The 18,638-nt window shown below is 39.6% G+C and overlaps 1 protein-coding gene across 6 annotated transcripts in view; it reads left to right on the plus strand.

The window, feature by feature from the left end:
• Positions 1–18,638, plus strand: part of KIF13A (kinesin family member 13A) — a 234,457-nt gene that overhangs the window by 80,317 nt on the left and 135,502 nt on the right. For all 6 annotated transcript variants that reach the window (XM_053603550.1, XM_053603551.1, XM_053603552.1 and 3 more), the window contains exon 3: positions 7,603–7,615. In XM_053603550.1, the coding sequence (XP_053459525.1) occupies positions 7,603–7,615 (13 nt within the window). The remainder of the gene's footprint in view (positions 1–7,602; positions 7,616–18,638) is intronic.

Genomic DNA, 18,638 nt, shown 5'->3' on the forward strand with positions numbered 1-18,638 from the left:
TCTGCTTGTCCTGGGAGGGAAGAGGAGCTTTAGTGTTTTGCCAAAGACAGGATTACTATCCGTGTAATTCTTTGATTTATTTATTTATTTATTTTTATTATTAAGTCATAGCTGTGTACATTAGTGCAATCAAGGGGTACAATGTGTGGGTTTCATATACAATCTGAAATATTCTCATCAAACTGTTCAATGTAGCCTTCATGGCATTTTCTTAGTTACTATATGTAGGCATTTGTATTCTGCATTTAGTAAGTTTCGCCTGTACCCATTCTAAGATGCACCATAGATGTGGCCTACCCGTTGCCCTCCCTCCACCAAAACCTCCCCCCTCCCTCCCCCTTCCTTGGCCCTTTCCCCATAGTCTTGTGCTATAATTGGGTTATAGCCTTCATATGAAAGCTATAATTTAGCTTCATAGTAGAGCTGAGTACATTGGATACCTTTTCTTCCATTCCTGAGATACTTTGATAAGAAGAATATGTTCCAGCTCCATCCATGTAAACATGAAAGAGGTAAAGTCTCCGTCTTTCTTTAAGGCTGCATAATATTCCATGGTATACATGTACCACAATTTGCTAGTCCATTCATGGGTCAATGGACACTTGGGCTTCTTCCATGACTTAGCGATTGTGAATTGGGCTGCAATAAACATTCTGGTACAGATGTCTTTGTTATATTGTGACTTTTGGTCTTCTGGGTATAAACCTAGTAAAGGAATTATAGGATCGAATGGCAGGACTATTTTTAGGTCTCTAAGTATTCTCCAAATATCCTTCCAGAAGGAACGTATTAGTGTGCATTCCCACCAGCAGTGTAGAAGTGTGCCCTTTTCTCCACATCCACGCCAACATCTCTGGTTTTGGGATTTTGTTATGTGGGCTACTCTTACTGGGGTTAGGTGATATCTCAAAGTAGTTTTGATTTGCATTTCTCTAATGATTAAGGATGATGAGCTTTTTTTCATGTGTTTGTTGATCATGCATCTGTCTTCTTTACAGAAGTTTCTCTTCAAGTCCCTTTCCCACCCTGAGATGGGATCACATGTTCTTTTCTTGCTAATACATTTGGGTTCTCTGTGGATTCTGGTTATTAGACCTTTATCGGAGATATAACCTGAAAATATTTACTCCCGTTCTGAGGGCCGTCTGCTTGCTTTACTTACTATGTTCTTGGCTGTGCAGAAGCTTTTTAGTTTGGTTAGGTCCCAGTAGTGTATTTTTGATACTGCTTCAATTGCCTGGGGAGTCTTCCTCATAAAATATTCACCCAGGCCGATTCCTTCAAGAGTTTTCCCTGACTTTCTTCAAGTATTTTTATAGTTTCATGTCTTAAGTTTAAATCTTTTATCCAATGAGAATCTATCTTAGTTAATGGTGAAAGGTGTGGGTCCAGTTTCAATCTTCTACAGGTTGCCAGCCAGTTTACCCAGCACCATTTGTTAAAAAGACATGTCTCACCATTTGAGACATGTCTTTTCCCCACTGAATGTTTTTAATTGGCTTGTCAAAGATCAAATAACAGTAAGTAGCTGGAGTCATCTCTTGGTCCTCTATTCTGTTCCAGACATCTACTTCTCTGCTTTTGTGCCAATACCATGCTGTTTTGATCACTATCGATTTATAGTACACTCTCAGGTCTGATAGTGTGATTCCTCCTGCTTTGTTTTTATCGCCGAGTAATGTTTTGGCTATTCAAGGTTTTTTCTGATTCCATATAAAACAAAGTATTATTTTTTCAAGATCTTTAAAATATGACAATGGAGCTTTAATAGGAATTGCATTAAAATTATATATTGCTTTGGGTAGTATGGACATTTTAACAATGTTGATTCTTCCCAGCCATGAGCATGGTATGTTTTTCCATCTGTTAACATCTTCAGCTATTTCTTCTCTTAAAGTTTTATAGTTCTCTTTGTAGAGATCTTTCACATCCTTTGTTAGGTATACTCCCAAATATTTTATCTTCTTTGGCACTACTGTGAAAGGAATGGAGTCCATGACTGTTTTTTCACCTTGGTTATTGGTATATATGAAGGCTACAGATTTATGGGTGTTGATTTTGTAGCCTGAGACATTGCTGTATTCCTTGATCACTTCTAAAAGTTTTGTAGTAGAATCCCTGGTGTTTTCCAGATATACGATCATATCATCTGCGAAGAGTGAAAGTTTGATCTCTTCTGATATCTGTGTAATTCTGATAGTAAATGCACCTCCTTATTTTCTCTCCAAATCCTGAGACTAGAAATATTACCCATTTGTCTTCTGAAGTGTCAAATTATGTTCAGTGTTTTTCTTTGGAATGTGCACAACAAAATCTGATTTTTACAGAGGATCATATAATTAAAAATGAGGTCTTTTTGGAGAATGAAGGAAAGAATGGGCAGTAGAGAGTGGTCAGGAGTAAACACACCTTTAGGCAACTGTCAGTGAAATACTGTTTTCTAAGGAGTCAGCCATCAAGCCTGGCTGTCTGGTTCATTAGGTCTGTTTGAAGGGATATTCTTTTTCTTTCACTGCTTAGCAGAAACATTGACTCTTCAGTAATGGAGCCATGCAGTTACCTCAACAATAGGCTGGACCTGCCCAAGAGACATGTCTTTGACTGATGTAATTAACAAAGAGCCACAATTTTCAAGATACATATTTGATATTATGTTGACCTGAAACTTTTACTATTCATCCACATTTCATCCTTTTACGTATTAACAGATAAACTTTGGCACATTTAATTGTGAAGAGTTTATCTGCACAGACAGCAATTCATGATTTGGGCAGCTCCAAACTGAAAGTGTCTGGGGGCTCTAGTAAAGGAAGGTAAGGGGAAAGCTTTAACAGGGGAGACCTAGAAGCAGAACAATTATTTGATTGGTTAAAGTTTGAGCAGTTGCCTTACTTGGACTATCCTGGTTGAAGGTTCCTGGTAATAGGGCGGCGCCTGTGGCTCAGTGAGTAGGGCGCTGGCCCCATATACCAAGGGTGGCAGGTTCAAACCCAGCCCCGGCCAAACTGCAACCAAAAAAAAAAAAAAAAATAGCCGGGCGTTGTGGCGGGCGCCTGTAGTCCCAGCTGCTCGGGAGGCTGAGGCAAGAGAATCGCAGAAGCCCAAGAGTTAGAGGTTGCTGTGAGCCGTGTGACGCCACGGCACTCTACCCCAGGGCGGTACAGTGAGACTCTGTCTCTACAAAAAAATAAAAAATAAGTAAAAAAATAAAAAAAAAAAAGAAAGTTCCTGGTAATATCCGTAAATGTTCAGTTGGCTATTCCTGATTAGCTGAGCTTAAGTTTGGTTTAGTAAAAACTCAGGGCATTGGAACCATCTCAGCCGTTGGCCTCCCATTAAGTTATTTTGATGGTTTATGTATCTATGAATATAAATCTTTCATTTTTACTTTGTAATATCATGTGAGTTTTTTTTTAAGAGGATAGCATATTATATTTGGTTATAAGATCAATATTACTCACATTGGAAAAGTTTTTCTTCACAACTAATAAAAACATATAGCCTCTGGGGATTATGGCAGTGACCTTGCTTCTGAATCTGGGTTAGGCAGAAACCCATCACTTAATTCACACCTCCAGAAATATTTACCAGTTAATAAAGTAGAGTTCTGCTGTACTACATGGCTTACTTTTCCTTCTGTAGCAAGGATTCTTGTTCTAAACTAAATGTAAATTAAGTTTGGGTAGCAGCAGAAGAGCTTTGCCATTCCCCGTTTTCCTTGCTGCCCAATCTCTGTTCATTCTTAACAAGCAGTCTTTACTACAAAACACAAAGGAAGGGGCTCGGTGCCCGTAGCACAGTGGTTATGACGCCAGCCACATACTCCAAGGGTGGCAGGTTCGAACTCTGCCTGGGCCAGCTAAACAACAGTGACAACTGCCTAAAAAAAAAAAAAAAAAGCCGGGCATTTTGGCGGGCGCCTCTAGTCCCAGTTACTTGGGAGGCTGAGGCAAGAGAATCACTTAAGCCCAAGAGTTTGAGGTTGCTGTGAGCTGTGACACCACGGCACTCTACCAAGGGCAACACAGTGAGACTCTGTCTCAAAGAAAAAAACACACACACAAAAGAAGGAAGCTGAATTATATTGGTATTCCCATACAATATGCTGTCTTTCTCAGTAAAAAAGACAGATTTTCAAATACTTAAAATGCTAAAATAGGATTGATTTTCTAAGAAGAATGAAGAAAGCATTATTGGATATCAATGAAGAAAGAATAAAGGATAATTTTATTATTGGTAGCTTAGGAGGTAAAGGTACTGCTGGCTACAAACTGGCCCTGGTTCTTTACCACTGGTGGTGACTGCTGTATCGTAACGTGGCTGTGGTGCAAAGGACACATGTAAGAAAGCTCCCTGAGAGTCTTGTTCATCTGTCCCACCCCCCACTGGGTTACTTGGCTCATCATAGCTTAAATGGGAAAACTCTATTTTTTATTAATCTGGTCCATATGATTGCCTTATTGTGACTTTCTTTTTCCTTTGTTAAATAAAGCGATGATTTAAATGATTTTTAAAGAATAAATCAAGCAAAATAGAAGGCTTAGTCAAAACGGCAGCACATAAACTTTTCATTGTCGTTCTACAGAGTAGTGTTCCACTTAAGGAAAATTTCTTGGCAAAAGTCTCAAGCTTTATGTACAGAGTGGAAATCTATGGCTTTCTTAAAATTAAAAACACTTGTGCAATTTTATTTATAACATCTATAAATGTTTATCTTGTTTTAAAGGGTCGACATACAAGTGTGTTGAGACTTGCTTGATAGCAGCCAGAGATACCAGTTATTCTAGACAAAGTTCTCCTCTAAAACCCGAAAACAAACATAGCATTCCCACTGTGGCTGTTTGAGGTAACGACATCAGGCATAAGGGCTCATTTCCTTTCAGCTAATTCATTGAATTTCCAAAAGATGACGTTTCAGCTTCATTATTGTAGGAGTGTGATGATTTTTCTTTCCCTGCACTCAAAAGTGTAGAATTGTGCCCATGATTGTGGAGTCCATGGACATTCTTTCCCTGTTGCTGAGCTCTGGGTTTTATTCAGAGTCCTCAGGACTCTGTGAGGACTGTTGAACCCAGTGATGGAGAAAAGGCTTCATGCTACTTTTTTAATTTAATTTAATTTATTTATTTTTTTTGAGACGGAGTCTCACTGTGTTGCCCTGGATGGAGTGCTATGGCATCACAGCGCACAGCAACCTCAAACTCTTGGGCTTAAATGATTCTCTTGCCTCAGCCTCCCACGTAGCTGGGACTACAGGCACCCACTACAATACCTGGCTATTTTTGTTGGTGGTGGTGCCGTTGTCGTTGTTGTTTTGCTGGCCCGGGCTGGGTTCAAACCTGCCACCCTTGATGCATGTGGCTGGTGCTATAACCATGTGCTGCAGGTGCCAAGCCAGCTTCATGCTATTTTTGCCTGTACCTTTTGATTCCCATGCCCTTGGCTCTGAGAAAGCTATTTTTTTAGGTTCATGATTTAATTCCATGTGAAGAAGCATTAAGGCCATGGGGAAACGCACCCATTTTCTTTCACAGTAAATTTTATAGCTTATGGATTGATGATATCATAGGTTGATCAATAATAACTACATCAGGAAGGCCAACGGCTCTCATAGGATCACATACTTTAGAAATCATAGCTGAACATCTTAATTTTATACACAAGAAAAGTAATTAAAAAGCAAGTCAACCTAATATTTTGTTGCCTTGAAAACTACTGTCTTTTTGGAGTTTTCTCCAGGTATGGTTTCAGTGATTTTTGAGTTACTAGCTTACAAAAACAAACATTTTTTTTAAAGCGCATGTGTGGTTAGTTGTGTGTAAGGATAGAACTTGCTTTTAACTTTCTATTCAGGGTTAAAATATGTGAAGATCATAATCTGGAACCATAGTATTAAGTGAGAAAAACTCCTATATATAATTAGCACATATGTATTTATCAAAGGAAAATATGCATATCTTTTAACACCAATTTGAGAAAAATTTAAATATGAAAATTAATTTTAAAATATTTGACCACATTCAATAGTCAATAGTGATTATAGCAACTTTATCTTGATACTCTTCCACTGGCATTTCTTAGAATCATTAAAAATATCTGAACGACTCCTTTTTGTTTGGGTCTTTTCCTGGTTTAGGTATCAGGGTGATGTTTGCTTCATAGAATGTGTTGGGGAAGATTCCTTCTTCCTCAGTTTTTTGGAATAATTTCTGCAGTACAGGAATAAGCTCTTCCTTGAAGGTTTGATAGAATTCTGGAGTGAAGCCATCTGGACCAGGGCATTTTTTAGTTGGAAGCTTTTTTATTGTTTCTTTGATCTCAGTGCTTGAAATTGGTCTGTTCAGGAGGTCTATTTCTTCCTGGCTAAGTCTAGGGAGAGGGTGTGATTCCAAATATTGATCCATTTCTTTCACATTGTCAAATTTCTGGGCATACAGTTTCTGGTAGTATTCAGAGATGATCTCTTGTATCTCTGTGGGATCAGTTGTTATTTCCCCTTTATCGTTTCTGATTGAGGTTACTAGAGATTTTACTTTTCTATTTCTAGTTAGTCTGGCCAATGGTTTATCTATTTTATTTATTTTTTCAAAAAACCAACTCCTTGTTTCATTAATTTTCTGAATGATTCTTTTGTTTTCAATTTCATTGATCTCTGATTTGATTTTGGAGATTTCTTTTCTTCTACTGAGTTTAGGCTTAGATTGTTCTTCTTTTTCCAATTCCATAAGATCTCTTGTGAGATTGTTGATGTGCTCTCTTTCTGTTTTTCGAATGTAGGCATCTAAAGCGATGAATTTTCCTCTCAAAACTGCTTTTGCAGTATCCCATAGGTTTTGGTAGCTTGTGTCTTCATTGTTGTTATGCTCAAGGAAGTTAATGATTTCCAATCCTTTTATCATAAGGACACTTGTACTAGACTGTTTATTGCAGCTCAATTTACAATCGCCAAAATGTGGAAACAGCCTAAATGCCCACCAACCCAGGAATGGATTAACAAGCTGTGGTATATGTATACCATGGAATACTATTCAGCCATTAAAAAAAATGGAGACTTTACATCCTTCGTATTAACCTGGATGGAAGTGGAAGACATTATTCTTAGTAAAGCATCACAAGAATGGAGAAGCATGAATCCTATGTACTCAATCTTGATATGAGGACAATTAATGACAATTAAAGTTATGGGGGGGAGCAGAAAGAGGGAGGGAGGGAGGTGGGTGGGGCCTTGGTGTGTGTCACACTTTATGGGGGCAAGACATGATTGCAAGAGGGACTTTACCTAACAATTGCAATCAGTGTAACTGGCTTATTGTACCTTCAATGAATCCCCAACAATAAAAAAAAAGAAAAAAAAATCTGAACGACTATCTGGACAATTCTATTAAAACAGGAAAGAAATTCATTATGCATACTGTATTTTTTAAGAAAATGTAGGCATTTATCATTTCATGACTTCTTCATGGAGAAGAATATCTTTTACATCACGTTATCAAGGTGCTGAATTTACTTTATGTTTTTTCTCTTTCGTTGTGTCCCTCTGGTGTGGCTGCTGTGTTGACAACCTGTATCTCTGCTGCTGGAAAACATTTTCCCATCATTAAGGAAACCTCCCAAGGTAAGCACTAAATGGAACTTGGCATATATACTGGCATGGTGTGCAAAAATCCAGGATTTTATTCATCACAATAGCCCAGTTAGAACACTTGTTGCCTTAAGAAGGAAAAGAACAGCATTCTAATTTAAAACCCAGACCATGAATAAACAATTAATAATATAAAATTAGAATGTCACTCTATGTTTACAAAGCATTTCTATGCTTTATTTCATTCTCAGAATGACTGCTCTGATCCTCCCAAGTTGTTTCTGTTTTGTTGATGGTGAAATGAGGCTCAAAGAGGTGGAATAGCATGTCCTAACTCACAGGTAGAGTGTGTTCTAAGGTGGTGGGACTGTCACCACCTTAGGACACAGAAGGACAAAATGGTAATATCATAGAAGAATAGCCTGACTGCTGTGATTACTGATTGATCAGACAAATTATCTTTCTGTGCCCTACCAAGAACACTTAATATTGTTGGAAAAGTTCTTTTAGGTAAAGATCCAACCTTCCACTGATTTTATATGGTCCTGGTCCATCACAGTGTCCCCTACTTAGCGTTGTCTCCCACTGCTCTTGTCAAACTTTGGTGGCATGTTTACCAGTGAGAAGCCCAGAAGTTAGAGAATAGTCAGAGGGCCAGCGGTGGAGGAAATAAGAAGTAGAGATCTGAATGATCAACCCTTGAATAATTGAAGGTTGATTTTGTTACCAGTGAGCATTTTATTGAGTATCAGAGAGACACTTATCACCAAAAGGAAGGAGAAACTTGACCATCCCCTGGCCAATGATACTGACTGTGGCTGTGGTTCCCGAGATGGGATTGGGACAGGCTATCTACATGCACCGTATGGTTAGAATCTGAGATGTGTTGGGTGATGGTGTGGAATCTAGAATAAGCAAGGCTTACTTTCCCCGGGGTTTCATTCTTGGATTATGAAAACTGACTAAAATGCCGTTTCATGCTTTGTATTTATTGAAAGCATCATAGGCATTATCCTTGGCACTAACAGTTTCAACTCCAGTAAGGAAGGCATGCACTGAACAAATAGTATGAGATCTGTTAAGAAAGAGGAAAGATATGGAAGTACAGGCAGTGGCATCCTGGCTAAGTGTGGGGGATCAGGAGCTTGTCACTGAGCAACTGATGTAGCTGTCCCTAAAATGTACAACTTAAATGATGTCTCTGCCGCTGGAAGATAGGGGTTCTCTTTATCTAGTTCCTACTTCCCTTGCTATTAGTTCCTAGAAGTTTCAGAACGGACTATCAGTCTTGTAATATATTTAATTATTTCCCCACAGAAAAAGACAGTAGAATACTGAGCATTTCAGCATATGGCTACTTAGTGAAGGAAAGTGAAGTGAAATGAAAAAGACACACAAAACTTTTTTTTTTTTTTAAATCACCATTGCTTTGTGCAGGAATGTTCTGGTTACTTTCTAGTGGGTACATATAGCTAATGGTGCCCAGGCTTGGCCTTACTAAGTATCATATTTCTAGTTCTAGGAAATGTCATGGAATTTTCAAAATAAAATTAATGCTAATTGACTACATTAGAAAAAAAGTAAGGGACATCTGGAAAGCATAAAGATTATCTTGAAATCAAATAAATGACACAATAGACTCAAGAAAAAAAAAAAGACACTAAGTAGATACAGGCCTTTCCTTAAAGATACTATGTAAGTGTTGAAAGAAAATGGGAAGGGGAAAGGTGCTTTTAATGATCATTATAAAAGAATGACATTTTATTTACTTAAAACAATGAGATTTTTTCAGCTCAGCGCCCGTAGTTCAGTGAGTAGGGCACCAGCCACATACACTGAAGCTGGCGGATTCGAGCCCAGCCTGGGCCAGCTAAATGACGACAACTGCAACCAAAAAGTAGCTGGGCATTATGGCAGGCGCCTGTAGTCCCAGCTACTTGGGAGGCTGAGGGAGGAGAATCGCTTAAGCCCAAGAATTTGAGGTTGCTGTGAGCTGTGACGCCATGGCACTCTACCGAGGATGACATAGTGAGACTGTGTCTCAAAACAAAAAAAAAAAAAAAAAATGAGATTTTGGCATAAATAAGTGGATTTTTGCAAAACCATCAGAGAAGATTGATTGACTCAATTTAACAAATAATTGTTGTGGGTGGGGGACAACTGAATTAGACCCAGTTGTAGCATTTTGATGGAGGTGGGATAGTGAATACAGTTGAACCTTGAACATCACAGGTTTGGACTGCTTGGGTCCATTTATATGCATACTTTTTATCCAAACATGGATCAGAAATAGAGTGTCATGGGATGTGAAATCCATGTATACTGAAGGCCAACTTTTCGTATATGAAGGTTACAAAAGGCACATTGCAAGACTTGAGTATGCATGGGTTTTGGTATATGTGAGGGTCCTGGAACTGGTCCCCTGTGTATATGCACAATATAATATAAAAACAATTACTAAAGACCACAAGAGGTAAGCTGTTTGTTCACAAATTCATAAAATGAACATTCTTATTGTGACTTCTGCAGTCAGAAATGACAAATTTGATAATTAGCATCACTTTTGCCACTGAGGACAATTAGGACTGGGCAAAATGTTTAAAACCTATGCTTGAAGGCACTGGAGATACACCAACTTGGTGAGAAATTACTTAGATCAAGATCCAAAAGGAGGTGGAAATTAAAAGAGATGAACCTTGTGTTTAGATATCTGCCATTCAGGAAGAAGCAGCTTCTGACCACTGTGTAGGGCTTACAGGGACAGAAGGGTTGGAGTTCCTGTCCTGTCAGGGGTAGAGTCCTTGGTAACCCTATGCTTTGGGTTGGCAAAGTAGAGTGAGATTCAGCCTTGGGTGGAGTGTGAAGGTGAAACAAATGTAAATCAGCCTTCACGTGGATTGCTGTGTGATTCCAAGTCATTTGCAGGATCCAGGAAATCTTGAGGACAAAAATCAAAATGACACCAGAATGCAGGTACCTCTATGCAGAAGAGATTGTAATCCTAAGTCTTTAATGATTCCACAGTTTTAAAAACACAATGTCCAACACACCAAGACAAAGAAGTTTATGACCAGACAATGTAACATGAACATGCATGGAAATAATAAAAAATATTAATACAGATAGACCCACAGAGGCTTCAGATGTTTGAATTATTAGACATGGACTTCAAAATCAATATATTAATACTTATAAAACGTAGGTTGAAAAATGTTGGCGAGAACTGGAAATTATAGAAAGTGGCATAACTGATTTGGAAAATGACTCAATAGATGATTCTGAATGTGAAAAACTCAAAACCAGAATTAAGAACTTAGTGTTTGAGTTCAGCAACAGGTAGATCCAGCTGCCTTCAATCCATTCTCAAGAATATCCAGATCCTGGGCGGTGTCTATGGCTCAGTGAGTAGGGCGCCAGCCCCATATACTGAAGCTGATGGGTTTGAACCCGGCCCCGGCCAAACTGCAACAAAAAAAGAGCTGGTCATTGTGGCAGGCGCCCGTAGTCCCAGCTACTCAGGAGGCTGAGGCAGGAGAATCGCCTAAGCCCCAGAGCTGGAGGTTGCTGTGAGCTGTGACACCACGGCAGTCTACCGAGGGCGACAAAGTGAGACTCTGTCTCTTAAAAAAAAAAAAAAGAAGAAGAATATCCAGATCCTATCTGATGATCCCCTCTGTGCATTTCACTCCTGCCTAACCCAAAAGGGAAAGTGCCTCTGAACCTTATAGACCTCACCGCCAACTTGGATTCTCTTACCATTAGTTTGTGTTTTGCTAAAGAACATTTCTTGATGTAGTCTGTATTTGGGCACTTGTTGAGATTAGGTCTAATTAAGTGATGATGACAATGAATGAGAATCACCTCACTGTAGTGTGTGTACTGTGCATATATGCGGATGGATTTTGTATGATTCATTAACACATATTCTGAGGTAGAAGTGCTGACTAGGAGGAAAGGGAGATGTGTCATTTTGAGTATTGGGTTGAGTTATCACTATTTCTACCCAAATGCTATGCAGGAAAGGTCTCACATCCTTTTTATCCATCCCTGGGTCTGTGCTTTTGAGCACTGTTACCACTGTTATTATCTTTACTTAGCAGACAGCAAAGAGAAAGATGAATAAGTAAACCATAGTGGAAAATATTCTGAAAAATACTGTAATGGCAGATATATGATGTCATGCATTTGTCAAAATAAGTAGAACCATACAGCTCCAAGAGTGGACCCTAACATAACCTGTGGGGTTTAGTTATGAATATTGACTCAGTATTGGTTCATCAGTTCTACCACACTAATACGGATGCTGGTAATCGAGGGAACTGTGAGGAGTGGAGATGTGGGAAGGTATATAGAAAACTCGCTGTCCTAGCTGCTCAATTTCTCTGTAAACCTAAAATTGCTAAAAGCTAAAAAATAAAGTCATATGTCCATGCTTATGAAAAAAATTACTGTAACGTGTCATTAACAGAATAAAGGAGAAAAACTATGTGATCATCTCAGATACAGAAAAGAAGCATTTGACAAAATTCAGTACTTATTTATGACACAAACTTGTGGCAACTAATAATAGAAACCCCCTCAACATGATAAAGGGCATCCATTGAAAATCTGCGGCTGACATCAGACTTAATGGTTAAAGACTGAACACTCTGCTGAAGATGGAAAATAAGGCAATAAGGCCAGGGTTGTGCTTAAGCCAGTGTGAGAAGGCAAGAAAAAAAAAAAAAAGAAATTCATTTTGGAAAGGAGGACGTGAAAGTATCTTTCTTTATAGACAATAAAGCCATAAATTTGAAAGAGTTTAGGAAATCTTTAGGCAAGCTCCTAGAACTTACAAGTTGGCAAGATGGGGAAAAACAGTTAAAATACATTTCTTACATACGCAATGACCAATTAGAAAGCAAAATTTTAAAAATCACAATATTGAAGATATTAAATACTTAGGGAAACAGTAAGTGAAAAATGTGCAGGTGCTTCTCAAGCCCCACGTATGTTTGATATATCATTTGATATAAACAGGTGTGTCAAGAAGTGGAGCTAGGGGAGTGTGAGCTGTGTTCAGAGGAGGGCAGAGTATGGAATTAGAACAAAGGTACATGAAGAGGCGTCCTGTGTGATTGAATTGTTTTCCTCAAAGCGCTCCTGACACCAAATGTATGCTGTTTTTGCCAACACAAATAACATTTTCCAGTTCTCTGAAACCAGTTCTCTGTCCTGCAGTTTATTTCAATTCTGGCACTTATTTCCCGGCAGAGTTAATGCGAACCCTACGGGTTAAGGGCTGCATCCACTTTAGATGCTAGTCACAAGTTCTAGGTTGCCTCTTATATTTCCGACCTACTGGCTATAAATTAGGAGTTCCCATGACCCCTACTCAATTTCAGTAATTTGCTAGAATCACTCACAGAACTCAGGACAACTCTTCATTTAATATTATCGGTTTATGATAAAGTGTAAGACTCAGAAACAGTCAGATGGAAGAGATGTATAGGGCAAGGTGTGTAGGGGCAGCCTGGAGCCCCTATTCCCTTTCTGGGTTAGCACCTTTCCAGTACCTCAGTGAGTTCACTAACTCTTCAAACCTTGTGTTTTAGGGGGTTTCATCACATAGGCTTGATTGATTAGATCACATTGGTGATTGAATTCAATCTCTTAGCCCCTCTCCCCTCCTAGACATCAGGAGTGGAGCTTAAGTTTCAACCTTGTAACCCTACCTTGGTCTTTCTGGTGACCAGCCCCCACTCCGAAGCTACCCAGGGAACCCCCAGCCACCAATCATCTCATTAATGTACAAAAGACATGCTTACCACTTCAGAGATTTTAGGATCAAGAGATGAAGACCAAATAGTATTTTTTACTGTATCACAGTGACACATCTAAAAAGAGGTTGAGGGCAGCACCTGTGGCTCAGTGGGTAGGGCGCTGGCACCATATACCAGGTTCAAACCTGGCCCCGGTCAAACTGCAACAACAACAACAACAACAACAAAAAAAGCCAGGCATTGTGGTGGGTGCCTGTAGTCCCAGCTACTTGTGAGGCTGAGGCAAGAGAATCATCTAAGCCTAGGAGTTGGAGGTGACTGTGAGCTGTGATGCCATGGCACTCTACCAAGGGTGATAAAGTGAGACTCTATCTCTACAAAAATAAAAAATAAAAATAAAACGAGGTTGAAAGAAAACCCAGCTGTGAAGACCTTGATACCAGCACTGGACCCTGATACCTAAAGCAGTGACATATTTGAGCCTCCATTTTAGAAGGTTAATCTGACAGCAGAACATAAAATGAAATGGGTTTGAGCAGTAGGGAGACTATAGATGGTATTTAGTGAAATGCAGCAGAAAAAGATAATAAAGGTTTGCATAGGAACAATGCCCATGAGACTAGAAAAGAGGAAAGGAGGAATTATCATAACCTGGCAGAAATAAAGTACAGACAGTCTCTGAGTTACAAACATCTGACCCAAGGTACAACTTGCACTTATGAATGGAGGCTATGACAGGTAATTGGTAAATATAGCCGTTCCATTCTAATTCAACTTAAGAACAAACCCACAGAACCTATCTCATTTGTAACTTGGGGACTTCCTGTATCCAGAACTTGGATGCTTACAGCCTCCTAGAGAAGACAGTGCAACAAAAAGAGTCAGAAATGGCCCTGGGTTTGAAACTGAGCGACTGAAAAATCAATAGAAACTAAAGAAAGAAGAGCTACTTTGGTTTAGTGGAAGATTAACCGGTTACATTTTAGAGTGGGTTGAGTGGAAATGATGGCAAAGCATCTGATATGGGTAGTGAGCAACTTGTACAGGCTTACAGTTTCTATCCTAGAGAGGTCAGGTAAATTCTTTTCTTTTTCTTTTTCTTTTTTTTGGGGTGGGGTGGGGTGGGGAGACAGAGTCTCACTATGTCACCCTGGGTAGAGTGTCGTGGTATCACAGCTCACAGCAACCTCCAACTCCTGGCTTAAATGATTCTTTTGCCTCAGCCTCCCGAGTAGCTGGGACTACAGGCACCTGCCACAACACCCAGCTATTTTTTGGTTGTAGTTGTCGTCGTTTGGCAGGCCCGGGCTGGATTCAAACCCGCCAGCTCTGGTGTATGTGACTGGCGCCTTAGCCGCTTGAGCTATAGGCACCGAGCCATAGCATAGCCTTCTTGCTATGCGTTTTTCATAGGAATCATTTTCACTTATCCTTCCAAAATTCATTGATTAGGCAAACATTAAATGAGAGCCTTTTGTGAAAAGTATCATGTGAAGAGTTTGTGGGACTTAAGAGGTAATTAAACTAGAATTCATAATGTGGCAAGGAAGATCAAATGTATACTGCAATCCAAGCAATAGAAAGTAGATTACGATAAACATCATCATTCACCACTTCAGGACTTTATGTCTTCAGAGGAAGAAAGTCTTCATAGCTGAACACGGAGCTTCAGGAAGGACTTCAGGTTGGGTAGGGTTTCAGAAAGCAGAATCAAGATGTGTGCAAGGGAGGCGGCGCCTGTAGCTCTGTCAGTAGGGGGCCGGCCCCATATACCGAGGGTGACAGGTTCAAACCCAGACCCTCCAAACTGCAACTAAAAAAACACAAATAGCCGGACATTGTGACGGGCTCCTGTAGTTCCAGCTACTTGGGAGGGTGAGGCAAGAGAATCTCCTAAGCCTAAGAGCTGGAGGTTGCTGTGAAAAAAGAAAAGAAAGGCGTTCCAGAGGCACCGCCACTGTCGCCGCCGTTCCCGAAACTGTCGCTGCTGCGGTCGCCACGTAGAGCAGGAGCAGGAGCCACGGCCGAGAGGAGGGAGGAGGAGGAGGAGGAGGTGGAGGAGGCGCCGGACCCGGGGGGGGGGGGGGGGAGGGATCTTAACCAGTGTTAAGAAATTTTCGGGGCCTCCTCCAGCACGGACCTATGAACCAGCCGGGCAGCGCGGCGGCTCCGCAGTCCACAGGCACAAGAACTTAAAGAGCAAGAGGAAGTGAAAGGAAAATTAGGGCAAGGAAACAGATAAAAGAAATCACCCATGAGGAAGAATCAGCAGAAAACTCCAGGCAACATGAAGAACCAGTCCAGAACAACCCCGCCAAGGGACCATGAGGTAGCTACTGCAGAGGATTCCACCTATACAGAAATGTTAGGAATGACAGAAAGGGAATTTAGAATACACATGTTGAAAACAATGAAAGAAATGATGGAAACAATGAAGGAAACTGCTAATAAAGTGGAAAATAACCAAAAGGAAGTCCAAAAACAGAATCAAATCAGAGATGAACAATATGAAGAATATAAAAAGGATATAGCAGAGCTGAAGGAAATGAAACAGTCAATCAGGGAACTTAAAGATGCAATGGAAAGTATCAGCAACAGGTTAGACCATGCAGAAGAAAGAATTTCAGAGGTAGAAGACAAAGTTTTTGAGATAACTCAGATAGTAAAAGAGGCAGAAAAGAAGAGAGAGAAAGCAGAACGTTCACTGTCAGAATTATGGGACTTTGTGAAGCGTTCCAACATACGAGTTATAGGAATTCCAGAAGGGGAAGAAGAATGCCCCAGAGGAATGGAAGCCATACTAGAGAATATTATAAAGGAAAATTTCCCAAATATCACTAAAGATTCTGACACACTGCTTTCAGAGGGCTATCGGACCCCAGGTCGCCTCAACTCTAACCGAGCTTCTCCAAGACACATTGTGATGAACCTGTCCAAAGTCGAGACAAAAGAAAAGATTCTGCAAGCTGCCAGGAGTAAGCGCCAGTTCACCTACAGGGGCAAATCCATCAGAGTGACCGCAGACTTCTCTAATGAAACTTTCCAAGCAAGAAGACAATGGTCATCTACCTTTAATCTACTTAAACAGAACAATTTCCAGACCAGAATTCTGTACCCTGCTAAGCTAAGCTTCAAAATTGATGGAGAAATCAAATCATTTACGGATATACAAACATTGAGGAAATTCGCCACAACAAGACCAGCTCTACAGGAAATACTTCAACCTGTTCTGCACACTGACCACCACAATGGATCAGCAGCAAAGTAAGAACTCAGAAATTAAAGGACAGAACCAAACCTCCACACGGATGCAAAAGATAAAACTAAGCAATGGACTCTCACCAAATAAGACGAATAGAATACTACCACACTTATCAATTATCTCAGTAAATGTTAATGGCTTGAATTCCCCACTGAAGAGACATAGATTGGTTGACTGGATTAAAAAACACAAGCCATCCATTTGCTGTCTGCAAGAAACACACCTGGCTTCAAAAGACAAATTAAAGCTCCGAGTCAAGGGTTGGAAGACAATTTTTCAGGCAAATGGAATTCAGAAGAAAAGAGGAGTTGCAATCTTATTTTCAGATACATGTGGATTTAAAGCAACTAAAGTCAAAAAAGACAAAGATGGTCACTTTATATTGGTCAAGGGAAAAATACAACAAGAAGACATTTCAATTCTAAGTATCTATGCACCCAATTTAAATGCTCCCAGATTCTTGAAACAGACCTTACTCAGTCTGAGCAATATGATATCTGATAATACCATAATAACAGGGGACCTTAACACTCCTCTTACAGAGCTGGACAGATCCTCTAAATAGAAATTAAACAAGGATATAAGAGACTTAAATGAGACCCTAGAACAACTGTGCTTGATAGACGCATATAGAACACTCCATCCCAAAGATAAAGAATATACATTCTTCTCATCACCCCATGGAACATTCTCCAAAATTGATCATATCCTGGGACACAAAACAAATATCAACAAAATCAAAAGAATTGAAATTTTACCTTGTATCTTCTCAGACCATAAGGCACTAAAGGTGGAACTCAACTCTAACAAAAATGCTTGACCCCACCCAAAGGCATGGAAACTAAACAATCTTCTGTTGAATAACAGATGGGTGAAGGAAGAAATAAAACAGGAAATCATTAACTTCCTTGAGCATAACAGCAATGAAGACACAAGCTATCAAAACCTGTGGGATACTGCAAAAGCAGTTTTGAGAGGAAAATTCATCGCTTTAGATGCCTACATTCAAAAAACAGAAAGAGAGCACATCAACAATCTCACAAGAGATCTTATGGAATTGGAAAAAGAAGAACAATCTAAGCCTAAACTCAGTAGAAGAAAAGAAATCTCCAAAATCAAATCAGAGATCAATGAAATTGAAAACAAAAGAATCATTCAGAAAATTAATGAAACAAGGAGTTGGTTTTTTGAAAAAATAAATAAAATAGATAAACCATTGGCCAGACTAACGAGGAATAGAAAAGTAAAATCTCTAGTAACCTCAATCAGAAATGATAAAGGGGAAATAACAACTGATCCCACAGAGATACAAGAGATCATCTCTGAATACTACCAGAAACTCTATGCCCAGAAATTTGACAATGTGAAAGAAATGGATCAATACTTGGAATCACACCCTCTCCCTAGACTCAGCCAGGAAAAAATAGAGCTCCTGAACAGACCAATTTCAAGCACTGAGATCAAAGAAACAATAAAAAAGCTTCCAACCAATACATGCCCTGGTCCAGATGGCTTCACTCCAGAATTCTATCAAACCTTCAAGGAAGAGCTTATTCCTGTACTGCAGAAATTATTCCAAAAAATTGAGGAAGAAGGAATCTTCTCCAACACATTCTATGAAGCAAACATCACCCTGATACCAAAACCAGGAAAAGACCCAAACAAAAAGGAGAATTTCAGACCAATCTCACTCATGAACATAGACGCAAAAATTCTCAACAAAATCCTGGCCAATAGATTACAGCTTATCATCAAAAAAGTCATTCATCATGATCAAGTAGGCTTCATCCCAGGGATGCAAGGCTGGTTTAACATACGCAAGTCCATAAACGTTATCCACCATATTAACAGAAGCAAAAATAAAGATCACATGATCCTCTCAATAGATGCAGAAAAAGCATTTGATAAAATCCAGCATCCTTTTCTAATTAGAACACTGAAGAGTATAGGCATAGGTGGCACATTTCTAAAACTGATTGAAGCTATCTATGACAAACTCACAGCCAATATTTTACTGAATGGAGTAAAACTG

The sequence above is a fragment of the Nycticebus coucang genome, chromosome 9 (genome assembly GCF_027406575.1).
Source record: "Nycticebus coucang isolate mNycCou1 chromosome 9, mNycCou1.pri, whole genome shotgun sequence".
Taxonomy (NCBI): Eukaryota; Metazoa; Chordata; class Mammalia; order Primates; family Lorisidae; genus Nycticebus; species Nycticebus coucang.